Consider the following 27,086-nt stretch of genomic DNA (forward strand, 5'->3'; position numbering starts at 1 on the left):
TTTTGGGACATGTCAATTTTTGAAATTTTGCCATACTATAGCATGCGATTTTTTCGCCAGTTTTTCAACATGCTAAATTGTGACTTTTTAGGCTTTTTTTGGCCCTGTTTTCAACGCGCGTTTATATGAGCTATAATAAGCAGTTTCCAGCCATTTTTGGGACATGTCAATTTTTGAAATTTTTGCCATACTATAGCATGCGATTTTTCGCCAGTTTTTCAACATGCTAAATTGTGACTTTTTAGGCTTTTTTTGGCCCCGTTTTCAACACGCTACGCTATGGCGCATCTATATGAGCTATAATAAGCAGTTTCCAGCCATTTTTGGGACATGTCAATTTTTGAAATTTTTGCCATACTATAGCATGCGATTTTTCGCCATTTTTTCAACATGCTAAATTGTGACTTTTTAGGCTTTTTTGGGCCCGGTTTCAACACGCTACGCTATGGTGCGTCTATATGAGCTATAATAAGCAGTTTCCAGCCATTTTTGGGACATGTCAATTTTGAAATTTTGCCATACTATAGCATGCGATTTTTCGCCAGTTTTTCAACATGCTAAATTATCACTTTTGGCCCTTTTTGGCCCTGTTTTCAACACGCCACGCTATGGCGCATTTATATGAGCTATAATAAGCAGTTTCCAGCCATTTTTGGGACATGTCAATTTTTGAAATTTTGCCATACTATAGCATGCGATTTTTCGCCAGTTTTTCAACATGCTAAATTGTGACTTTTTAGGCTTTTTGGCCCGTTTTCAACACGCTACGCTATGGTGCGTCTATATGAGCTATAATAAGCAGTTTCCAGCCATTTTGGGACATGTCAATTTTGAAATTTTGCCATACTATAGCATGCGATTTTTCGCCAGTTTTTCAACATGCTAAATTGTGACTTTTTAGGCTTTTTTTGGCCCCGTTTTCAACACGCTACGTTATGGCGCGTCTATACGAGCTATAATAAGCAGTTTCCAGCCATTTTTGGGACATGTCAATTTTTGAAATTTTTGCCATACTATAGCATGCGATTTTTCGCCAGTTTTTCAACATGCTAAATTGTGACTTTTTAGGCTTTTTTTGGCCCCGTTTTCAACACGCTACGCTATGGTGCGTCTATATGAGCTATAATAAGCAGTTTCCAGCCATTTTTGGGACGTGTCAATTTTTGAAATTTTTGCCATACTATAGCATGCGATTTTTCGCCAGTTTTTCAACATGCTAAATTATCACTTTTTGGCTTTTTTGGCCCTGTTTTCAACACGCTACGCTATGGTGCGTCTATATGAGCTATAATAAGCAGTTTCCAGCCATTTTTGGGACATGTCAATTTTGAAATTTTTGCCATACTATAGCATGCGATTTTTCGCCAGTTTTTCAACATGCTAAATTGTGACTTTTTAGGCTTTTTTTGGCCCCGTTTTCAACACGCTACGCTATGGTGCGTCTATATGAGCTATAATAAGCAGTTTCCAGCCATTTTTGGGACGTGTCAATTTTTGAAATTTTTGCCATACTATAGCATGCGATTTTTCGCCAGTTTTTCAACATGCTAAATTATCACTTTTTGGCCCTTTTTTGGCCCTGTTTTCAACACGCTACGTTATGGTGCATGTATATGAGCTATAATAAGCAGTTTCCAGCCATTTTTGGGACATGTCAATTTTTGAAATTTTTGCCATACTATAGCATGCGATTTTTCGCCAGTTTTTCAACATGCTAAATTATGACTTTTTAGGCTTTTTTTGGCCCCGTTTTCAACACGCTACGCTATGGCGCGTCTATACGAGCTATAATAAGCAGTTTCCAGCCATTTTTGGGACATGTCAATTTTTGAAATTTTGCCATACTATAGCATGCGATTTTTCGCCAGTTTTTCAACATGCTAAATTGTGACTTTTTAGGCTTTTTTTGGCCCCGTTTTCAACACGCTACGCTATGGTGCGTCTATATGAGCTATAATAAGCAGTTTCCAGCCATTTTTGGGACGTGTCAATTTTTGAAATTTTTGCCATACTATAGCATGCGATTTTTCGCCAGTTTTTCAACATGCTAAATTGTGACTTTTTAGGCTTTTTTTGGCCCCGTTTTCAACACGCTACGCTATGGCGCATCTATATGAGCTATAATAAGCAGTTTCCAGCCATTTTTGGGACGTGTCAATTTTTGAAATTTTTGCCATACTATAGCATGCGATTTTTCGCCAGTTTTTCAACATGCTAAATTGTGACTTTTTAGGCTTTTTTTGGCCCTGTTTTCAACACGCTACGCTATGGCGCGTTTATATGAGCTATAATAAGCAGTTTCCAGCCATTTTTGGGACATGTCAATTTTTGAAATTTTTGCCATACTATAGCATGCGATTTTTCGCCAGTTTTTCAACATGCTAAATTGTGACTTTTTAGGCTTTTTTGGCCCTGTTTTCAACACGCCACGCTATATGGCATCTATATGAGCTATAATAAGCAGTTTCCAGCCATTTTTGGGACATGTCAATTTTTGAAATTTTTGCCATACTATAGCATGCGATTTTTCGCCATTTTTTCAACATGCTAAATTGTGACTTTTTAGGCTTTTTTTGGCCCCGTTTTCAACACGCTACGCTATGGCGCGTCTATATGAGCTATAATAAGCAGTTTCCAGCCATTTTTGGGACGTGTCAATTTTTGAAATTTTTGCCATACTATAGCATGCGATTTTTCGCCAGTTTTTCAACATGCTAAATTATCACTTTTTGGCCCTTTTTTGGCCCTGTTTTCAACATGCTACGTTATGGTGCATCTATATGAGCTATAATAAGCAGTTTCCAGCCATTTTTGGGACGTGTCAATTTTTGAAATTTTTGCCATACTATAGCATGCGATTTTTCGCCATTTTTTCAACATGCTAAATTGTGACTTTTTAGGCTTTTTTTGGCCCCGTTTTCAACACGCTACGCTATGGTGCGTCTATATGAGCTATAATAAGCAGTTTCCAGCCATTTTTGGGACGTGTCAATTTTTGAAATTTTTGCCATACTATAGCATGCGATTTTTTCGCCAGTTTTTCAACATGCTAAATTATCACTTTTTGGCCCTTTTTTGGCCCTGTTTTCAACACGCTACGTTATGGTGCATGTATATGAGCTATAATAAGCAGTTTCCAGCCATTTTTGGGACGTGTCAATTTTTGAAATTTTTGCCATACTATAGCATGCGATTTTTCGCCAGTTTTTCAACATGCTAAATTGTGACTTTTTAGGCTTTTTTTGGCCCCGTTTTCAACACGCTACGCTATGGTGCGTCTATATGAGCTATAATAAGCAGTTTCCAGCCATTTTTGGGACGTGTCAATTTTTGAAATTTTTGCCATACTATAGCATGCGATTTTTCGCCAGTTTTTCAACATGCTAAATTATCACTTTTTGGGCTTTTTTTGGCCCTGTTTTCAACACGCCACGCTATGGTGCATCTATATGAGCTATACTAAGCAGTTCCCAGCCATTTTTGGGACATGTCAATTTTTGAAATTTTTGCCATACTATAGCATGCGATTTTTCGCCAGTTTTTCAACATGCTAAATTGTGACTTTTTAGGCTTTTTTTGGCCCCGTTTTCAACATGCTACGCTATGGCGCGTCTATACGAGCTATAATAAGCAGTTTCCAGCCATCTTTGGGACCTGTTAATTTTGAAATTTTTGCCATACTATAGCATGCGATTTTTCGCCAGTTTTTCAACATGCTAAATTGTGACTTTTTAGGCTTTTTTTGGCCCCGTTTTCAACACGCTACGCTATGGCGCGTCTATACGAGCTATAATAAGCAGTTTCCAGCCATTTTTGGGACATGTCAATTTTTGAAATTTTTGCCATACTATAGCATGCGATTTTTCGCCAGTTTTTCAACATGCTAAATTGTGACTTTTTAGGCTTTTTTTGGCCCCGTTTTCAACATGCTACGCTATGGCGCGTCTATACGAGCTATAATAAGCAGTTTCCAGCCATTTTTGGGACATGTCAATTTTTGAAATTTTTGCCATACTATAGCATGCGATTTTTCGCCAGTTTTTCAACATGCTAAATTATGACTTTTTAGGCTTTTTTTGGCCCCGTTTTCAACACGCTACGCTATGGTGCGTCTATATGAGCTATAATAAGCAGTTTCCAGCCATTTTTGGGACATGTCAATTTTTGAAATTTTTGCCATACTATAGCATGCGATTTTTCGCCAGTTTTTCAACATGCTAAATTGTGACTTTTTAGGCTTTTTTTGGCCCCGTTTTCAACATGCTACGCTATGGCGCGTCTATATGAGCTATAATAAGCAGTTTCCAGCCATTTTTGGGACATGTTAATTTTGAAATTTTTGCCATACTATAGCATGCGATTTTTCGCCAGTTTTTCAACATGCTAAATTGTGACTTTTTAGGCTTTTTTTGGCCCCGTTTTCAACACGCTACGCTATGGCGCATTTATATGAGCTATAATAAGCAGTTTCCAGCCATTTTTGGGACATGTCAATTTTTGAAATTTTTGCCATACTATAGCATGCGATTTTTCGCCAGTTTTTCAACATGCTAAATTGTGACTTTTTAGGCTTTTTTTGGCCCCGTTTTCAACACGCTACGCTATGGCGCGTCTATATGAGCTATAATAAGCAGTTTCCAGCCATTTTTGGGACATGTCAATTTTTGAAATTTTTGCCATACTATAGCATGCGATTTTTCGCCATTTTTTCAACATGCTAAATTGTGACTTTTTAGGCTTTTTTGGCCCTGTTTTCAACACGCCACGCTATGGTGCATCTATATGAGCTATAATAAGCAGTTTCCAGCCATTTTTGGGACATGTCAATTTTTGAAATTTTTGCCATACTATAGCATGCGATTTTTCGCCAGTTTTTCAACATGCTAAATTGTGACTTTTAGGCTTTTTTGGCCCTGTTTTCAACACGCCACGCTATGGTGCGTTTATATGAGCTATAATAAGCAGTTTCCAGCCATTTTTGGGACGTGTCAATTTTGAAATTTTGCCATACTATAGCATGCGATTTTTCGCCAGTTTTTCAACATGCTAAATTGTGACTTTTTAGGCTTTTTTGGCCCGTTTTCAACACGCTACGCTATGGCGCATCTATATGAGCTATAATAAGCAGTTTCCAGCCATTTTTGGGACGTGTCAATTTTTGAAATTTTTGCCATACTATAGCATGCGATTTTTCGCCAGTTTTTCAACATGCTAAATTGTGACTTTTTAGGCTTTTTTTGGCCCCGTTTTCAACACGATACGCTATGGCGCATCTATATGAGCTATAATAAGCAGTTTCCAGCCATTTTTTGGATGTGTCAATTTTTGAAATTTTTGCCATACTATAGCATGCGATTTTTCGCCAGTTTTTCAACATGCTAAATTGTGACTTTTTAGGCCTTTTTTGGCCCCGTTTTCAACACGCTACGCTATGGTGCATCTATATGAGCTATAATAAGCAGTTTCCAGCCATTTTTGGGACGTGTCAATTTTTGAAATTTTTGCCATACTATAGCATGCGATTTTTCGCCATTTTTTCAACATGCTAAATTGTGACTTTTTAGGCTTTTTTTGGCCCCGTTTTCAACACGCTACGCTATGGTGCGTCTATATGAGCTATAATAAGCAGTTTCCAGCCATTTTTGGGACGTGTCAATTTTTGAAATTTTTGCCATACTATAGCATGCGATTTTTCGCCAGATTTTCAACATGCTAAATTGTGACTTTTAGGCTTTTTGGCCCGTTTTCAACACGCCACGCTATGGCTTCTATATGAGCTATAATAAGCAGTTTCCAGCCATTTTTGGGACGTGTCAATTTTGAAATTTTTGCCATACTATAGCATGCGATTTTTCGCCAGTTTTTCAACATGCTAAATTGTGACTTTTAGACCTTTTTGGCCCATTTTCAACACGCTACGCTATGGTGCGTCTATATGAGCTATAATAAGCAGTTTCCAGCCATTTTTGGGACGTGTCAATTTTTGAAATTTTTGCCATACTATAGCATGCGATTTTTCGCCAGTTTTTCAACATGCTAAATTATCACTTTTTGGCCCTTTTTTGGCCCTGTTTTCAACACGCTACGCTATGGCGCGTTTATATGAGCTATAATAAGCAGTTTCCAGCCATTTTTGGGACATGTCAATTTTTGAAATTTTTGCCATACTATAGCATGCGATTTTTCACCAGTTTTTCAACATGCTAAATTGTGACTTTTTAGGCTTTTTTTGGCCCCGTTTTCAACACGCTACGCTATGGTGCGTCTATATGAGCTATAATAAGCAGTTTCCAGCCATTTTTGGGACGTGTCAATTTTTGAAATTTTTGCCATACTATAGCATGCGATTTTTCGCCAGTTTTTCAACATGCTAAATTATCACTTTTTGGCCCTTTTTTGGCCCTGTTTTCAACATGCTACGTTATGGTGCATGTATATGAGCTATAATAAGCAGTTTCCAGCCATTTTTGGGACATGTCAATTTTTGAAATTTTTGCCATACTATAGCATGCGATTTTTCGCCAGTTTTTCAACATGCTAAATTGTGACTTTTTAGGCTTTTTTTGGCCCCGTTTTCAACACGCTACGCTATGGTGCGTCTATATGAGCTATAATAAGCAGTTTCCAGCCATTTTTGGGACGTGTCAATTTTTGAAATTTTTGCCATACTATAGCATGCGATTTTTCGCCAGTTTTTCAACATGCTAAATTATCACTTTTTGGCCCTTTTTTGGCCCTGTTTTCAACACGCTACGTTATGGCGTTTTATATGAGCTATAATAAGCAGTTTCCAGCCATTTTGGGACGTGTCAATTTTAAAATTTTTGCCATACTATAGCATGCGATTTTTCGCCAGGTTTTCAACATGCTAAATTATCACTTTTTAGGCCTTTTTTGGCCCCGTTTTCAACACGCTACGCTATGGTGCATCTATATGAGCTATAATAAGCAGTTTCCAGCCATTTTGGGACGTGTCAATTTTTGAAATTTTTGCCATACTATAGCATGCGATTTTTCGCCAGTTTTTCAACATGCTAAATTATCACTTTTTGGCCCTTTTTTGGCCCTGTTTTCAACATGCTACGTTATGGTCCATCTATATGAGCTATAATAAGCAGTTTCCAGCCATTTTTGGGACGTGTCAATTTTTGAAATTTTTGCCATACTATAGCATGCGATTTTTCGCCAGTTTTTCAACATGCTAAATTATCACTTTTTGGCCCTTTTTTGGCCCTGTTTTCAACATGCTACGTTATGGTGCATGTATATGAGCTATAATAAGCAGTTTCCAGCCATTTTTGGGACATGTCAATTTTTGAAATTTTTGCCATACTATAGCATGCGATTTTTCGCCAGTTTTTCAACATGCTAAATTATCACTTTTTTGCCCTTTTTTTGCCCCGTTTTCAACATGCTACGTTATGGTGCATGTATATGAGCTATAATAAGCAGTTTCCAGCCATTTTTGGGACATGTCAATTTTTGAAATTTTTGCCATACTATAGCATGCGATTTTTCGCCAGTTTTTCAACATGCTAAATTATGACTTTTTAGGCTTTTTTTGGCCCGTTTTCAACACGCCACGCTATGTATGCTGCTTATATGAGCTATAATAAGCAGTTTCCAGCCATTTTTGGGACGTGTCAATTTTTGAAATTTTTGCCATACTATAGCATGAGATTTTTCGCCAGGTTTTCAACATGCTAAATTATCACTTTTTAGGCCTTTTTTGGCCCTGTTTTCAACACGCTACGCTATGGTGCATCTATATGAGCTATAATAAGCAGTTTCCAGCCATTTTTGGGACGTGTCAATTTTTGAAATTTTTGCCATACTATAGCATGCGATTTTTCGCCAGTTTTTCAACATGCTAAATTATCACTTTTGGCCCTTTTTTTGGCCCTGTTTTCAACACGCTACGTTATGGTGCATGTATATGAGCTATAATAAGCAGTTTCCAGCCATTTTTGGGACATGTCAATTTTTGAAATTTTTGCCATACTATAGCATGCGATTTTTCGCCAGTTTTTCAACATGCTAAATTGTGACTTTTTAGGCTTTTTTTGGCCCCGTTTTCAACACGCTACGCTATGGTGCGTCTATATAAGCTATAATAAGCAGTTTCCAGCCATTTTTGGGACGTGTCAATTTTTGAAATTTTTGCCATACTATAGCATGCGATTTTTCGCCAGTTTTTCAACATGCTAAATTATCACTTTTTGGCCCTTTTTTGGCCCTGTTTTCAACACGCTACGTTATGGCGTTTATATGAGCTATAATAAGCAGTTTCCAGCCATTTTTGGGACGTGTCAATTTTTTAAAATTTTTGCCATACTATAGCATGCGATTTTTCGCCAGGTTTTCAACATGCTAAATTATCACTTTTTAGGCCTTTTTTGGCCCCGTTTTCAACACGCTACGCTATGGTGCATCTATATGAGCTATAATAAGCAGTTTCCAGCCATTTTTGGGACGTGTCAATTTTTGAAATTTTTGCCATACTATAGAATGCGATTTTCGCCAGTTTTTCAACATGCTAAATTATCACTTTTTGGCCCTTTTTTGGCCCTGTTTTCAACATGCTACGTTATGGTCCATCTATATGAGCTATAATAAGCAGTTTCCAGCCATTTTTGGGACATGTCAATTTTTAAAATTTTTGCCATACTATAGCATGCGATTTTTCGCCAGTTTTTCAACATGCTAAATTGTGACTTTTTAGGCTTTTTTTGGCCCCGTTTTCAACACGCTACGCTATGGCGCGTTTATATGAGCTATAATAAGCAGTTTCCAGCCATTTTTGGGACGTGTCAATTTTTGAAATTTTTGCCATACTATAGCATGCGATTTTTCGCCAGTTTTTCAACATGCTAAATTGTGACTTTTAGGCTTTTTTGGCCCGTTTTCAACACGCTACGCTATGGCACGTTTATATGAGCTATAATAAGCAGTTTCCAGCCATTTTTGGGACGTGTCAATTTTTGAAATTTTTGCCATACTATAGCATGCGATTTTTCGCCAGGTTTTCAACATGCTAAATTATCACTTTTTAGGCCTTTTTTGGCCCTGTTTTCAACACACTACGCTATGGTGCATCTATATGAGCTATAATAAGCAGTTTCCAGCCATTTTTGGGACGTGTCAATTTTTGAAATTTTTGCCATACTATAGCATGCGATTTTTCGCCAGTTTTTCAACATGCTAAATTGTGACTTTTTAGACCTTTTTTGGCCCCGTTTTCAACACGCTACGCTATGGTGCGTCTATATGAGCTATAATAAGCAGTTTCCAGCCATTTTTGGGACGTGTCAATTTTTGAAATTTTTGCCATACTATAGCATGCGATTTTTCGCCAGTTTTTCAACATGCTAAATTATCACTTTTTGGCCCTTTTTTGGCCCTGTTTTCAACACGCCACGCTTATGGCTGCGTTTATATGAGCTATAATAAGCAGTTTCCAGCCATTTTTGGGACATGTCAATTTTGAAATTTTTGCCATACTATAGCATGCGATTTTTCACCATTTTTTCAACATGCTAAATTGTGACTTTTTAGACCTTTTTTGGCCCCGTTTTCAACACGCTACGCTATGGTGCGTCTATATGAGCTATAATAAGCAGTTTCCAGCCATTTTTGGGACGTGTCAATTTTTGAAATTTTTGCCATACTATAGCATGCGATTTTTCGCCAGTTTTTCAACATGCTAAATTATCACTTTTTGGCCCTTTTTTGGCCCTGTTTTCAACATGCTACGTTATGGTGCATGTATATGAGCTATAATAAGCAGTTTCCAGCCATTTTTGGGACATGTCAATTTTTGAAATTTTTGCCATACTATAGCATGCGATTTTTCGCCAGTTTTTCAACATGCTAAATTGTGACTTTTTAGGCTTTTTTTGGCCCCGTTTTCAACACGCTACGCTATGGTGCGTCTATATGAGCTATAATAAGCAGTTTCCAGCCATTTTGGGACGTGTCAATTTTTGAAATTTTGCCATACTATAGCATGCGATTTTTCGCCAGTTTTTCAACATGCTAAATTATCACTTTTGGCCCTTTTTTGGCCCTGTTTTCAACACGCTACGCTATGGCGCGTTTATATGAGCTATAATAAGCAGTTTCCAGCCATTTTTGGGACGTGTCAATTTTTTAAAATTTTTGCCATACTATAGCATGCGATTTTTCGCCAGGTTTTCAACATGCTAAATTATCACTTTTTAGGCCTTTTTTGGCCCCGTTTTCAACACGCTACGCTATGGTGCATCTATATGAGCTATAATAAGCAGTTTCCAGCCATTTTTGGGACGTGTCAATTTTTGAAATTTTTGCCATACTATAGCATGCGATTTTTCGCCAGTTTTTCAACATGCTAAATTATCACTTTTTGGCCCTTTTTTGGCCCTGTTTTCAACATGCTACGTTATGGTCCATCTATATGAGCTATAATAAGCAGTTTCCAGCCATTTTGGGACATGTCAATTTTAAAATTTTTGCCATACTATAGCATGCGATTTTTCGCCAGTTTTTCAACATGCTAAATTGTGACTTTTTAGGCTTTTTTTGGCCCGTTTTCAACACGCCACGCTTATGCGGCGTTTATATGAGCTATAATAAGCAGTTTCCAGCCATTTTTGGGACGTGTCAATTTTTGAAATTTTTGCCATACTATAGCATGCGATTTTTCGCCAGGTTTTCAACATGCTAAATTATCACTTTTTAGGCCTTTTTTGGCCCTGTTTTCAACACGCTACGCTATGGTGCATCTATATGAGCTATAATAAGCAGTTTCCAGCCATTTTTGGGACGTGTCAATTTTTGAAATTTTTGCCATACTATAGCATGCGATTTTTCGCCAGTTTTTCAACATGCTAAATTATCACTTTTTGGCCCTTTTTTGGCCCCGTTTTCAACATGCTACGTTATGGTCCATCTATATGAGCTATAATAAGCAGTTTCCAGCCATTTTTGGGACATGTCAATTTTTAAAATTTTTGCCATACTATAGCATGCGATTTTTCGCCAGTTTTTCAACATGCTAAATTATCACTTTTTGGCCCTTTTTTGGCCCTGTTTTCAACACGCTACGTTATGGTGCATGTATATGAGCTATAATAAGCAGTTTCCAGCCATTTTTGGGACATGTCAATTTTGAAATTTTTGCCATACTATAGCATGCGATTTTTCGCCAGTTTTTCAACATGCTAAATTGTGACTTTTTAGGCTTTTTTGGCCTCTGTTTTCAACACGCTACGCTATGGCGCGTTTATATGAGCTATAATAAGCAGTTTCCAGCCATTTTTGGGACGTGTCAATTTTTGAAATTTTTGCCATACTATAGCATGAGATTTTTCGCCAGGTTTTCAACATGCTAAATTATCACTTTTTAGGCCTTTTTGGCCCTGTTTTCAACACGCCACGCTATGGTGCATCTATATGAGCTATAATAAGCAGTTTCCAGCCATTTTTGGGACGTGTCAATTTTTGAAATTTTGCCATACTATAGCATGCGATTTTTTGCCAGTTTTTCAACATGCTAAATTATCACTTTTTGGCCCTTTTTTGGCCCTGTTTTCAACATGCTACGTTATGGTGCATGTATATGAGCTATAATAAGCAGTTTCCAGCCATTTTTGGGACATGTCAATTTTTGAAATTTTTGCCATACTATAGCATGCGATTTTTCGCCAGTTTTTCAACATGCTAAATTGTGACTTTTTAGGCTTTTTTTGGCCCCGTTTTCAACACGCTACGCTATGGTGCGTCTATATGAGCTATAATAAGCAGATTCCAGCCATTTTTGTGACGTGTCAATTTTTGAAATTTTTGCCATACTATAGCATGCGATTTTTCGCCAGTTTTTCAACATGCTAAATTATCACTTTTTGGCCCTTTTTTGGCCCTGTTTTCAACACGCTACGCTATGGCGCGTTTATATGAGCTATAATAAGCAGTTTCCAGCCATTTTTGGGACGTGTCAATTTTTTAAAATTTTTGCCATACTATAGCATGCGATTTTTCGCCAGGTTTTCAACATGCTAAATTATCACTTTTTAGGCCTTTTTGGCCCGTTTTCAACACGCTACGCTATGGTGCATCTATATGAGCTATAATAAGCAGTTTCCAGCCATTTTTGGGACGTGTCAATTTTTGAAATTTTTGCCATACTATAGCATGCGATTTTTCGCCAGTTTTTCAACATGCTAAATTATCACTTTTTGGCCCTTTTTTGGCCCTGTTTTCAACATGCTACGTTATGGTCCATCTATATGAGCTATAATAAGCAGTTTCCAGCCATTTTGGGACATGTCAATTTTTAAAATTTTGCCATACTATAGCATGCGATTTTTCGCCAGTTTTTCAACATGCTAAATTGTGACTTTTTAGGCTTTTTTTGGCCCCGTTTTCAACACGCTACGCTATGGCGCGTTTATATGAGCTATAATAAGCAGTTTCCAGCCATTTTTGGGACGTGTCAATTTTTGAAATTTTTGCCATACTATAGCATGCGATTTTTCGCCAGTTTTTCAACATGCTAAATTGTGACTTTTTAGGCTTTTTTTGGCCCCGTTTTCAACACGCTACGCTATGGCACGTTTATATGAGCTATAATAAGCAGTTTCCAGCCATTTTTGGGACGTGTCAATTTTTGAAATTTTTGCCATACTATAGCATGCGATTTTTCGCCAGGTTTTCAACATGCTAAATTATCACTTTTTAGGCCTTTTTTGGCCCTGTTTTCAACACACTACGCTATGGTGCATCTATATGAGCTATAATAAGCAGTTTCCAGCCATTTTTGGGACGTGTCAATTTTTGAAATTTTTGCCATACTATAGCATGCGATTTTCGCCAGTTTTTCAACATGCTAAATTGTGACTTTTAGACCTTTTTTGGCCCCGTTTTCAACACGCTACGCTATGGCGCGTTTATATGAGCTATAATAAGCAGTTTCCAGCCATTTTTGGGACGTGTCAATTTTTGAAATTTTTGCCATACTATAGCATGCGATTTTTCGCCAGTTTTTCAACATGCTAAATTATCACTTTTTGGCCCTTTTTTGGCCCTGTTTTCAACACGCTACGCTATGGCGCGTTTATATGAGCTATAATAAGCAGTTTCCAGCCATTTTTGGGACATGTCAATTTTTGAAATTTTTGCCATACTATAGCATGCGATTTTTCACCATTTTTTCAACATGCTAAATTGTGACTTTTTAGACCTTTTTTGGCCCCGTTTTCAACACGCTACGCTATGGTGCGTCTATATGAGCTATAATAAGCAGTTTCCAGCCATTTTTGGGACGTGTCAATTTTTGAAATTTTTGCCATACTATAGCATGCGATTTTTCGCCAGTTTTTCAACATGCTAAATTATCACTTTTTGGCCCTTTTTTGGCCCTGTTTTCAACATGCTACGTTATGGTGCATGTATATGAGCTATAATAAGCAGTTTCCAGCCATTTTTGGGACATGTCAATTTTTGAAATTTTTGCCATACTATAGCATGCGATTTTTCGCCAGTTTTTCAACATGCTAAATTGTGACTTTTTAGGCTTTTTTTGGCCCCGTTTTCAACACGCTACGCTATGGTGCATCTATATAAGCTATAATAAGCAGTTTCCAGCCATTTTTGGGACGTGTCAATTTTTGAAATTTTTGCCATACTATAGCATGCGATTTTTCGCCAGTTTTTCAACATGCTAAATTATCACTTTTTGGCCCTTTTTTGGCCCTGTTTTCAACACGCTACGCTATGGCGCGTTTATATGAGCTATAATAAGCAGTTTCCAGCCATTTTTGGGACGTGTCAATTTTTTAAAATTTTTGCCATACTATAGCATGCGATTTTTCGCCAGGTTTTCAACATGCTAAATTATCACTTTTAGGCCTTTTTTGGCCCGTTTTCAACACGCTACGCTATGGTGCATCTATATGAGCTATAATAAGCAGTTTCCAGCCATTTTTGGGACGTGTCAATTTTTGAAATTTTTGCCATACTATAGCATGCGATTTTTCGCCAGTTTTTCAACATGCTAAATTATCACTTTTTGGCCCTTTTTTGGCCCTGTTTTCAACATGCTACGTTATGGTCCATCTATATGAGCTATAATAAGCAGTTTCCAGCCATTTTTGGGACATGTCAATTTTTAAAATTTTTGCCATACTATAGCATGCGATTTTTCGCCAGTTTTTCAACATGCTAAATTGTGACTTTTTAGGCTTTTTTGGCCCTGTTTTCAACACGCCACGCTATGGCGGCGTTATATGAGCTATAATAAGCAGTTTCCAGCCATTTTTGGGACATGTCAATTTTTGAAATTTTTGCCATACTATAGCATGCGATTTTTTCGCCAGGTTTTCAACATGCTAAATTATCACTTTTAGGCCTTTTTGGCCCTGTTTTCAACACGCCACGCTATGGTGCATCTATATGAGCTATAATAAGCAGTTTCCAGCCATTTTGGGACGTGTCAATTTTTGAAATTTTTGCCATACTATAGCATGCGATTTTTCGCCAGTTTTTCAACATGCTAAATTATCACTTTTTGGCCCTTTTTTGGCCCCGTTTTCAACATGCTACGTTATGGTCCATCTATATGAGCTATAATAAGCAGTTTCCAGCCATTTTTGGGACATGTCAATTTTTAAAATTTTTGCCATACTATAGCATGCGATTTTTCGCCAGTTTTTCAACATGCTAAATTGTGACTTTTTAGGCTTTTTTGGCCCGTTTTCAACACGCCACGCTATGGCGTCTATATGAGCTATAATAAGCAGTTTCCAGCCATTTTTGGGACGTGTCAATTTTGAAATTTTTGCCATACTATAGCATGCGATTTTTTCGCCAGTTTTTCAACATGCTAAATTATCACTTTTGGCCCTTTTTGGCCCTGTTTTCAACACGCCACGCTATGGCGGCGTTTATATGAGCTATAATAAGCAGTTTCCAGCCATTTTGGGACATGTCAATTTTTGAAATTTTGCCATACTATAGCATGCGATTTTTTCGCCAGTTTTTCAACATGCTAAATTGTGACTTTTTAGGCTTTTTTGGCCCGTTTTCAACACGCCACGCTATGGTGCGTCTATATAAGCTATAATAAGCAGTTTCCAGCCATTTTTGGGACGTGTCAATTTTTGAAATTTTTGCCATACTATAGCATGCGATTTTTCGCCAGTTTTTCAACATGCTAAATTATCACTTTTTGGCCCTTTTTTGGCCCTGTTTTCAACACGCTACGCTATGGCGCGTTTATATGAGCTATAATAAGCAGTTTCCAGCCATTTTTGGGACGTGTCAATTTTTTAAAATTTTGCCATACTATAGCATGCGATTTTTTCGCCAGGTTTTCAACATGCTAAATTATCACTTTTTAGGCCTTTTTTGGCCCCGTTTTCAACACGCTACGCTATGGTGCATCTATATGAGCTATAATAAGCAGTTTCCAGCCATTTTTGGGACGTGTCAATTTTTGAAATTTTGCCATACTATAGCATGCGATTTTTCGCCAGTTTTTCAACATGCTAAATTATCACTTTTTGGCCCTTTTTTGGCCCTGTTTTCAACATGCTACGTTATGGTCCATCTATATGAGCTATAATAAGCAGTTTCCAGCCATTTTTGGGACATGTCAATTTTAAAATTTTTGCCATACTATAGCATGCGATTTTTCGCCAGTTTTTCAACATGCTAAATTGTGACTTTTTAGGCTTTTTTGGCCCCTTTTTCAACACGCTACGCTATGGTCCATCTATATGAGCTATAATAAGCAGTTTCCAGCCATTTTTGGGACGTGTCAATTTTTGAAATTTTTGCCATACTATAGCATGCGATTTTTCGCCAGGTTTTCAACATGCTAAATTATCACTTTTTAGGCCTTTTTTGGCCCTGTTTTCAACACGCTACGCTATGGTGCATCTATATGAGCTATAATAAGCAGTTTCCAGCCATTTTTGGGACGTGTCAATTTTTGAAATTTTTGCCATACTATAGCATGCGATTTTTCGCCAGTTTTTCAACATGCTAAATTATCACTTTTTGGCCCTTTTTTGGCCCCGTTTTCAACATGCTACGTTATGGTCCATCTATATGATCTATAATAAGCAGTTTCCAGCCATTTTTGGGACATGTCAATTTTTGAAATTTTTGCCATACTATAGCATGCGATTTTTCGCCAGTTTTTCAACATGCTAAATTGTGACTTTTTAGGCTTTTTTTGGCCCTGTTTTCAACATGCTACGTTATAGTGCATCTATATGAGCTATAATAAGCAGTTTCCAGCCATTTTTGGGACGTGTCAATTTTTGAAATTTTTGCCATACTATAGCATGCGATTTTTCGCCAGTTTTTCAACATGCTAAATTATCACTTTTTTGCCCTTTTTTGTCCCTGTTTTCAACATGCTACGCTATGGCGCATCTATATAAGCTATAATAAGCAGTTTCCAGCCATTTTTGGGACATGTCAATTTTTGAAATTTTTGCCATACTATAGCATGCGATTTTTCGCCATTTTTTCAACATGCTAAATTGTGACTTTTTAGACCTTTTTTGGCCCCGTTTTCAACACGCTACGCTATGGTGCGTCTATATGAGCTATAATAAGCAGTTTCCAGCCATTTTTGGGACGTGTCAATTTTTGAAATTTTTGCCATACTATAGCATGCGATTTTTCGCCAGTTTTTCAACATGCTAAATTATCACTTTTTGGCCCTTTTTTGGCCCTGTTTTCAACATGCTACGTTATGGTGCATGTATATGAGCTATAATAAGCAGTTTCCAGCCATTTTGGGACATGTCAATTTTTGAAATTTTTGCCATACTATAGCATGCGATTTTCGCCAGTTTTTCAACATGCTAAATTGTGACTTTTTAGGCTTTTTTTGGCCCCGTTTTCAACACGCTACGCTATGGTGCGTCTATATAAGCTATAATAAGCAGTTTCCAGCCATTTTTGGGACGTGTCAATTTTTGAAATTTTTGCCATACTATAGCATGCGATTTTTCGCCAGTTTTTCAACATGCTAAATTGTGACTATTTAGGCTTTTTTTGGCCCTGTTTTCAACATGCTACGTTATAGTGCATCTATATGAGCTATAATAAGCAGTTTCCAGCCATTTTTGGGACGTGTCAATTTTTGAAATTTTTGCCATACTATAGCATGCGATTTTTCGCCAGTTTTTCAACATGCTAAATTATCACTTTTTGGCCCTTTTTTGGCCCTGTTTTCAACATGCTACGCTATGGCGCATCTATATAAGCTATAATAAGCAGTTTCCAGCCATTTTTGGGATATGTCAATTTTTGAAATTTTTGCCATGCTATAGAATGCGATTTTTCGCCAGTTTTTCAACATGCTAAATTGTGACTTTTTAGGCTTTTTTTGGCCCTGTTTTCAACGCGCGTTTATATGAGCTATAATAAGCAGTTTCCAGCCATTTTTGGGACATGTCAATTTTTGAAATTTTTGCCATACTATAGCATGCGATTTTTCGCCAGTTTTTCAACATGCTAAATTATCACTTTTTGGCCCTTTTTTGGCCCTGTTTTCAACATGCTACGTTATGGCGCATCTATATGAGCTATAATAAGCAGTTTCCAGCCATTTTTGGGACATGTCAATTTTTGAAATTTTTGCCATACTATAGCATGCGATTTTTCGCCAGTTTTTCAACATGCTAAATTGTGACTTTTTAGGCTTTTTTTGGCCCTGTTTTCAACACGCTACACTATGGCGCGTTTATATGAGCTATAATAAGCAGTTTCCAGCCATTTTTGGGATATGTCAATTTTTTAAATTTTTGCCATACTATAGCATGCGATTTTTCGCCAGTTTTTCAACATGCTAAATTGTGACTTTTTAGGCTTTTTTTGGCCCCGTTTTCAACACGCTAAGCTATGGCGCATCTATATGAGAAATAATAAGCAGCTTCCAGCCATTTTTGGGACATGTCAATTTTTGAAATTTTTGCCATACTATAGTATGCGATTTTTCGCCAGTTTTTCAACATGCTAAATTGTGACTTTTTAGGCTTTTTTTGGCCCCGTTTTCAACACGCTAAGCTATGGCGCATCTATATGAGAAATAATAAGCAGTTTCCAGCCATTTTTGGGACATGTCAATTTTTGAAATTTTTGCCATACTATAGTATGCGATTTTTCGCCAGTTTTTCAACATGCTAAATTATCACTTTTTGGCCCTTTTTTGGCCCTGTTTTCAACATGCTACGTTATGGCGCATCTATATGAGCTATAATAAGCAGTTTCCAGCCATTTTTGGGACATGTCAATTTTTGAAATTTTTGCCATACTATAGCATGCGATTTTTCGCCAGTTTTTCAACATGCTAAATTGTGACTTTTTAGGCTTTTTTTGGCCCTGTTTTCAACGCGCGTTTATATGAGCTATAAGAAGCAGTTTCCAGCCATTTTTGGGACATGTCAATTTTTGAAATTTTTGCCATACTATAGTATGCGATTTTTCGCCATTTTTTCAACATGCTAAATTATCACTTTTTGCGCTTTTTTGGCCCTGTTTTCAACATGCTACGCTATGGCGCATCTATGAGTTATAATAAGCAGTTTTCAGCCATTTTTGGGACATGTCAAAATTTGAGATTTTTCTACATACTATACAATGTCATTATTAGCCATTTTTCTAAAATGATATATCACGATGTTTTTGGCCTTATTTTTGACATTTTATATTATGGCGTGCGTGTACAAACTCTTATATGCAGTTTTCGGTTTTTTTTCTGACATGTAAAAATTTGAGACTTTTTGACATCCTATCCTGTGTCGTTTTCTGCCATTTTTTCAACATGATATATTATTATGTTTTTGGTATCATTTTCGACATGCTATACTGTGACATTTTGGTCAGATTTTGAACAACATAATTTTCTATGACATTTTAGTCAGATTTTTGATGACATTTTGGTCAGTTTTTTTGTACGACATACTTTACTATGATGTTTTGGTCAGATTTTGGATGACATACTATACTATCACGTTTTCTTTAGATTTTGTACGATATACTACACTATGATGTTTTGGTCAGATTTTTGACAACATTTCGGTCAAATTTCTTTACAACATACTATACTATGATGTTTTCGTAAGTTTTTGGATGACATGAATATGATGTTTTTGCAAAATTATGGGTGACATTCTATACTATGACGGTTTGGTCAGAATTTGGACGTCATACTATACTATGATGTTTTTGCGAAATTTTGGGCAACACACCTATAACGTTTTGGTCAGAATTACAACATACTATACTATAATGTTTTGGTCAGATTTTGCATGACATACTATACTATGACTTTTTAATGCTCTTTTTCACTGCATACTATAGTATCACTTTTATATGCCACTTTGGACGACATACTATAGTATGATATTTTCATGTGATTTTGAAAAACATTCTACACTATTTAGTCAACGTTTTGATGGACTATACTATGACATTGTTTATGAGATAACGTAACAGGAGGTTGCAAAATAGTCACAATGGAAGGATTTATGGATGATTATGATGATTGTAATCACCCCAATTATCTTGTAAATCTGAGTATCTCATTATACATTCATATTTTGGTATTTGCCTCATGCGATGCAAAAGCATCTCAACAGGGTCTCATGCATCAGATCACAATTTCAAAGCCTGCACTTCAACCACACTGACCTTTGTCTGGTCCTCCAGACAGGCCTTTCAGGCCAGAGAGGGTGCAGTAATTTGTCTATCATAATTTTGCATAGAGGATAAGAAGGAAGAGACGAGCAATTTACTGAAGGAGAATTTACCACTGTGAAAGAATATCAGTTTGACAGTTTGTAACTAGGGCATGTATTTTTTAGTAAACTCACCTCTAAATTCCCCCGGGCTTTCTTCAACACTCCATGGGTTAGATACACTAAATTGGGGGAAAAATTCATATGAAAAAGTCACATATCCAAGTTTATTTACAAAGTGGTAAAAAAAAGAGCTAAAACTGATGATTATTTTTACTATCCTATTACTATTACTATAGTATACAATACAGTAATTGTCTCAGTAAAGCATGACAATCTTACACTGATCAATGATGACTCTTTCCATTCCCTCTTTGAGCTGGTTAGTTGTTCGGAGGCGTTTAACAGCTCCACTCAGCATCCTCTCCTGCTGTGACAGTCGACTCTTCAGTCTGGCGATCTCATTTTTCAGCAGTTCATCCTGATACGAAGAAAAAAAGATTAAAATTTGGCTCCACAGATTCTTAACTGGTAGTATAGATACAGTACATGTGTTAGTGCATGTCTACCTGCTGGTAATTGCCACCGTCCCCTGCTGTTATACCGGTTGGCAAAGAGACTCTCCACACCAATTTTAGCAGTCGACCAGCCTCCTCCAGCACGTGCTGCATGTTGCTCACACTGCCAGACAAACTCTTCAGGTGCTGCTGTTCTATCACCTATGAAGATGGAGACATAATGGCGCTAACAGTTATGACCTGTTATGTATAATTTGTGCAAGCAGTGGAAGAAACTTAATTATCTTAATAAAACCTAGTACAACCTTTCCATTTCATACACTTAATTGTTTTCGTTATTTAAACAATACACCAAAAATTGCAAGTAAAAACTAAAAAGGGGAACTAGTATGTTTATTTCCAGGTTCACACTTATATTTTGGGTTCAATGCTTTGATGATGGGTTTTGATGCTTTGATGATGGTCAAATAAAACACTTATTTCTCTCCTGTTGTCTGTGCTGGAACGCCTGCATTAGCCCTCTGTCTAAGATGCATCATTTTAGTGACTGTTTTCTTCTGTTTACTTCTGAAAAACCCCAGTCTGCTTTGATCGGTCAGCATTTCTGTGTCTCCACACCGTCATTGCAGTCGGGGGAATAACTGTATAGTGACACTTTCTAGTGTGACAACTACCAGTAAAGGCATTTATTTCAAATAATAATGTGTTTCAAAATTTGGGTGAAATTATCAAAAATTGGCAGCCAAGATTTCATTTTTCCCTGACGTTACCACGTAGCTACATATGGCAGTATAGACTACATATTGAGGTTATATCCATTTGTAGTGACATGCCTGGAGCAGATGATCATTTAAATAAATCTGTCTTGAGCTGTTGTCAACTTGTCTCAAAAAAAAAAAGAGTTGAAAGCAGAGTGTGAAGGTTTGTGCTCATAGGGATTTCTTAAATGATTTCCAATTTCAAATTTCAAATTTTGACCATGTTTAATACATCTGACAATGTGCCATTATGTTTATGACAGAAAATAAGGAAAAGTATAATAGGGCCCCTTCAAATATGATATGTTGCCGGTACCTTTTTGTCAGAGCACTGTTGTTCAAGTGTGTGCAGACTCTCCTGCAGTTGTGAATCCATACTATGTGACAGCTTGCGCCCCTCTGAAATTTGCTTGCGGAGGGCGTTGTAGTCCTCAATCAGACCCAAAATATGACGGCCATTGCGACTGGCCCACATCCGGTGGCCTGGCACTAGGCGAGAGGGTCCACCAGAGACACTGTCACCAGAGCTGCTACTGAATGAACCACCGTCCACCTCTGTGTGAGAAAGATGTTTCTCATCTGAAAAGATGTTTGAAAATACAGTCATTCATTCTCTAAAATGCACAACAGTGGGAAACAATACTAATAATCTGTGTTTAGTACTATAATCTGACAACATGCCAATTCTGTTTAGGTTTTATTACCATGGAGGACACTGGTGTGTTCATTGTGACTCTGAAATGAGTGACGGAGAGGATCGCAGCCCTCACGGCCGGGTGACCTGCCTCCCTCATCTGTAAAAGTAAAACAAAAGTAAAACCTGGCAGATTCCTGTGTGTGTTTACATGCCTCTGCATACCTGTCACAGGTGATTAGCATGTGAGTCTGTGCCTTGTGTTTACCTGGAGACGACAGCAGGTAGTTGATGTTGATGGTTTCGGGGCGTTTGGATCCTCTGAGTAGCTGCTCCTCCAGTCTCTGTCGCAGCGCCGTGTTGGTTTGGATGCTCCTCTCCAACTGCAGCCTCAGGTGTCTGATCTCCATCAGCAGCTCGCCAAGGTCCACTGAGCCGGAGGAGGGAACGGAGACGGGCCCCTGGGTCGCCTCCGTGGATTCTACTAAGAGGAGGAGGGAGGCTCATTATAGTTACAGAAACAGAAGTGAACACAAAAGAATGTCATGTTGCTTTCTCTTGTTTTCTTTCCACCATTCTTCATATGGTGTGCCTGTGCATTATCTTCCTGCAGACTCTCATTTTAAAAAATAAATGTAGCCATGTTGATTTATATAAGACTATTTTCAGTGTCAGCCTTTGATTGGACAAGCTCTAAAAAAACAATAATAATGTCTGCATCTATCAACCTCTTTGTCCAAACCCCAAAACTTAAATTAAAAGATTTTGTGGTTTACAGTCCAAGGGAGAACTTAAAGAAAAAAACAAGTTTGGAAACATATTGATACAGTTACAAAAAATTTCTTTCAAACCTTTTTTAAATTTAGATGATTTGCAGTTGTAATATAAGTCACTCTTGACTTATCTCATCCTTCTACTGTTCAAACTACATGATGTTAGAAGGCTCATAAAAAAGAAAGAAAAAATGCTTGTAATACCGTTGTGTTTGTGAGCTTCCATCTTGATCTTTTCATAAACTTGCAGCTCCACTCGCAGCGACTGCAGAAGATGTTGAGAGTCAGACAGCTGCTGCCTCTGAAGCTTTACCTCACACTGCAACCTGAAAGCATCCACACAAACACAACACAAAATACGCACCAAATTCAATTAATCAGAAAATCATAATTACCTCCTAAGAGAAAACAGAGAGGGCCATCGACTCCAATCTATGCATTGTATATGCAGAGTTTGATATGTTGGTTTCCTATTCTAAAATAGTAGGTAACAAACAATATGAGCAAAAAATATTCACCTTCCAGGTTAAGTGAAATACCATGATATATTTGCCAAGTTGTAACCGACTCCCTCACACCATTTTCCAGTCTGTTTCTAAACTGTCTCTAACCAACTAAGTTAAAATGTAAAAACAGGCATCCCAAACTTTAGCGCAGTTTTTTTTTTTTTACCAATCTTTTACTTTTGAAGACTTTTCTGAACAGTCCTCAGTCCATTCATTTATATGTATGCAAACAGAATAAATAATAAAAACATCTCTCACAAACAAAATTCAGCAGCACCACAAAATACAGCCTCAAAAGTGACAATAAAGTAATAACACATTTCTGAAACAGCTTCAACAAAAAATGAGCAGTGCTTCCCCTGTAATTGCACGGGCCCGGCCTTATTTGACACACATAATGTAAATGCAGTGGTGTGCTCTATAACCATAACCTATAACCACAAAGAAAAAACAATAAGCCTGTGTATATGGTACACAAGCCCACAATACTACACACTGAAGAGACAAGGTACGGAAAGGGAGAGGAGAAGTGATCTGACGGTAAACTAGACTCCTGGTTTCAGGTGTCGGCCTTACTCATCTGTGTCAGTGGGACCCAGAGCAAGAGGTCACATACCATCTATATGGTATGTATGCACGTGTGTGTTCATGGATGAGCCTTACAAATGACAAACTATCATGTTTCCAGGCTGTGCTGATAATATGGAATAATGGTAATACTGATGACTCTTTAGAGCAGTAATTAGTAGCTTTGTGTAGTATCAGGTTGCATGAAGGAGTGTAGTAATGATAGAATGTGTGTACTGCAAGGACACATTTAGAAATGTACACCTGCTAGTGAATGTTACCTGTACGCGCATGCGTGTGTGTGTGTGTGTGTGTGTGTGTGTGTGTGTGTGTGTGTGTGTGTACCTGTGCAGCTCGTCCTTGCTGTATTGCAGTGAGTCCTGCAGCTGTGTGTTCTCTCGGCTGCTGTGCTCCAGCCTCTCCTGCAGTCGGCTGTTTTCTTGCCTCAGAGCTTCACAGTCCCTCCTGCTCTGCTCCAGTTTGGCCGTCCGCCTTGCCAGAGTCTCCCTTAGCTTCTCGTTCTCCTTCTGCTTGTCTGGAGGAAATAAAAACATTTTAAAGTTATTGACTAACTTAATACAGATAAAGTTGGTTTCATATACCCAATCAGAAAGATTTGTGTACATTTTGGGGCATTTAAGCACCAGCAGGACACACTTACAAAGTGTATATGAAAAACTATTGCCTCTATGTTTATTGGTCTACTGAGTGAAAGGATGTGTTCCTGATAACAGGTTAAATTTAGATTGAACAGAAATGTGTGTTCTACCTCTTGAACCAAGACTGAGCTGTTCCTTCAGGGCTTGGTTTTGACCCCAGAGGAATCGCACCTCATTGGCCAGCTGACCCTGCTCTTCGTTGCCATGGATGAAGATGTTGGTAGCAGCTGAACATGGACACATACACAAACTCATCACTCAATAAATAATTACTTTCAATAAAAGAAAGTATTTTTCATTTTAAATTACATATATGCATTACACACGCTAATAATCACAGTAACAGAGAGAGACTGAAACACAGGCAGGTGATTTCTGGTGTGTACCTGGGTCCTTCTCCACCTCAGCTAGTCTCTTCTCCAGCTGCTCCCTGAGACGGTCGTTGGTGCGGATGCTCTCCTCCAGGCGCTGTCGCAAAGCTCTGATCTCCTGCAGATGTTCTGCCAGCAAGTCTGACAGATGGATATGCACGGAGCTAAATTAAATGGGTACTTTAAGGGGACACTGTGTTGCACTTATATGAAAAAACAGGGTTTACAGGAGACAGATTAAACTACAAATTGACCAAATTCTTATTAGTTCGTTCATTAGTCCAAGTGGATGTTTGTGCCAAATTTGAGAAAACTTGCAATATTGAGTTCAGGAGAATAACACATATGCAAGGTCACAATGACTTTGACGACTGACCATTAATTTCTAATCAGTACATTCTCAATTCAAAGTGGATGTTTGTGCCAAATTTGAAGAAATTCCTTCAAGGTGTTCTTGAGATATCACATTAATGAGCATGGATGCAAGATCACAGAGACCTTATTGTTTGACCACCAAAATCTAACCAGTTCATCTTTGAGTCCAAGTGAATGTTTGTGCCTAATGTGAAGAAATTTTCTGCATATGTTTGTTCAGACATATGACAAAAATACCATTCTGTAAACATCAAATACATGAAGCTGAATAAACCTGAGAGCGCTTTGCTTTCTGAACTGACCTACACTTTTGTTGTGTAAAGTCTGTTATAAAAGAGAGTCTAACTAGCCACCTCACCCCCTAACCATGATGATCAACCAACCAATGCTCCATATTTACCTGAATTCATAGTGTGAGGCTGCTCAGCAGCATTCTTTTGTAAGCCAATGTCGCCAACTCCTTTATATGAAGCACTCTGAGGCCCAGACCCATCCAGGTCTTGGCCATGATCCTGTTCCCGTTGGTGGGAGCCGGTCTGAGCCATGATTGAGCGATGGAGGTCCAGTTCACTGCGCAGGGTGGCGTTGAGTTCCTCGCTGCTCCTCAGCTGCTCCTGCAGTCGCCCGTTCTCCCTCTGCAGGCCTTGCAGTCTGCTGGCAGCATCCCTGTGACCACACACACCTTCCTCCTGAGCTCCTCCTACAGGAGGGGCAGCTGCTGCCGTCCAATCAGTGGGGTTTTGCTGGCCTAAACATGTACAAGTGAATATATTAACAATGAAAAAGTACAAAACATTTTTACCTGTCCCATCATGTTTCATGGTCTAAACTTTTTTTTGTTTTGTTCATCATTTTTGTGTGAAATGCCTCTCTGGTAAACCAAAATGCAATCCTCTTCTATATCCTTCATGGTAACAAAAGTAGCAACATGGCCATGTAAAGAGTCAAACAGGTTAAGTGTTGCACCAGTAAAGAAAATGTGAATTTGGGTCTATAGGCCCCTCAGCAGGACCTCTCACATATCCACATGCTTCACTTGTCTCTGTAATAGCCTTCACGGTCTCTTTTCCCAAGGGAAACACAATTTGAAGATTGAACCAGATAGGTGCCACTGAATAATGCAACTTTAAGTGGAGGCGGATTGAAACTGGACACCAGCTCTGTCCTTGGCCGGCGTGCTTTGTGCTACGGGACGCCTCGCTGCAACAGAATGGATCTGAGTGGAAAATAAGTGCCATTACAGGCAGTGACTAGACGAGCCGGGCTCATGGACAAGGGCTAAAGTATTTTCAGTAACATACTACTGAAGCAAGAGCAAGGAACATTTTAAAGGAACAAACCCGGTTAATCTTGGCATGGTCTAAAACGACTAAACAGTCTAGTACACTATATCTGGCTGTGACACTTAAAAAAATACTTCACCCCCACATGACCATTTGTAGATCAGCTACTCATCTCGTGTTATGATGAATTTGTTAGGAATTTTTTTTTTTTTTTTTTTTTTTAGGAAAAAAGTTTGTTTTTCTGTCATGGTAAATGAAAAATCCAAAAACTAAGAAAAATTCTTTATAAATTAAAGTCATAGGGGAACACCTTTAACAACAGCAAAACTATATCAAAACATTTGTTTACAAACTCACACAATTTGATCAGTATAATCCAAGTCTCATTTATCCAGTTGTATGCTCAGCACTTCCCAAACAGACAGCCTTTTTTTTAGGTAACTGACCTTAAAGTGAAACCTAAATATTATCTATCAAAGCCAGACTGCTTTAAAAAACTGAACACAGAGCTCCAGGTCCAGCCCTGTCTCAATCAGATAGTTCATGTTATTGATTTAATGATGGTAAAAATTATTACGATTATAATTATTATTAATCTCCAATCATCTGTGTTTTCCCATGTCATTTTTCATGGTCTATGCACTTTGGGCAACTGTTGTTAGTTTTAATCGTTGTTCATAAATAAATTTGGATTGGACTGTGTGAGGTTGGTTTTGTTAAGGGTCGGATTCACCTATACTGTACATGGCGTGAGCGTAGATGGATGTTTTGTTGTTAAAGACGATTGCCCATGACTTCAATTCATCAAGAATTTTCTTCATTTTTGGATTCTTTGTTCATCCTGAAGACGCTTTCTTCATGAATTCAGTGTAATATGGGGTGAGTAATTGACTTACATTTGTTATT

The 27,086-nt window shown here is 37.9% G+C and overlaps 1 protein-coding gene across 11 annotated transcripts in view; it reads right to left on the reverse strand.

Annotated features, from left to right (window-relative positions):
• cdk5rap2 (CDK5 regulatory subunit associated protein 2) overlaps positions 1-27,086 on the reverse strand; it is an 86,553-nt gene that overhangs the window by 27,511 nt on the left and 31,956 nt on the right. For 7 of the 11 annotated variants that reach the window (XM_042509439.2, XM_088071383.1, XM_042509443.2 and 4 more), the window contains 12 exons: positions 25,298-25,645; positions 24,538-24,663; positions 24,262-24,378; positions 23,838-24,027; positions 22,624-22,745; positions 21,915-22,130; positions 21,717-21,806; positions 21,329-21,591; positions 20,306-20,455; positions 20,079-20,217; positions 19,872-19,918; positions 19,690-19,744 (listed from right to left, as the gene is read on the reverse strand). In XM_042509439.2, the coding sequence (XP_042365373.2) occupies positions 19,690-19,744; positions 19,872-19,918; positions 20,079-20,217; positions 20,306-20,455; positions 21,329-21,591; positions 21,717-21,806; positions 21,915-22,130; positions 22,624-22,745; positions 23,838-24,027; positions 24,262-24,378; positions 24,538-24,663; positions 25,298-25,645 (1,863 nt within the window). The remainder of the gene's footprint in view (positions 1-19,689; positions 19,745-19,871; positions 19,919-20,078; positions 20,218-20,305; positions 20,456-21,328; positions 21,592-21,716; positions 21,807-21,914; positions 22,131-22,623; positions 22,746-23,837; positions 24,028-24,261; positions 24,379-24,537; positions 24,664-25,297; positions 25,646-27,086) is intronic. The other 4 variants (XM_042509440.2, XM_088071379.1, XM_088071380.1 and 1 more) reach the window with 3 other exon arrangements.

This window comes from Plectropomus leopardus, chromosome 20 (genome assembly GCF_026936395.1).
Source record: "Plectropomus leopardus strain MGB_pleo_1.0 chromosome 20, ASM2693639v1, whole genome shotgun sequence".
In the NCBI taxonomy this organism is placed as follows: domain Eukaryota; kingdom Metazoa; phylum Chordata; class Actinopteri; order Perciformes; family Serranidae; genus Plectropomus; species Plectropomus leopardus.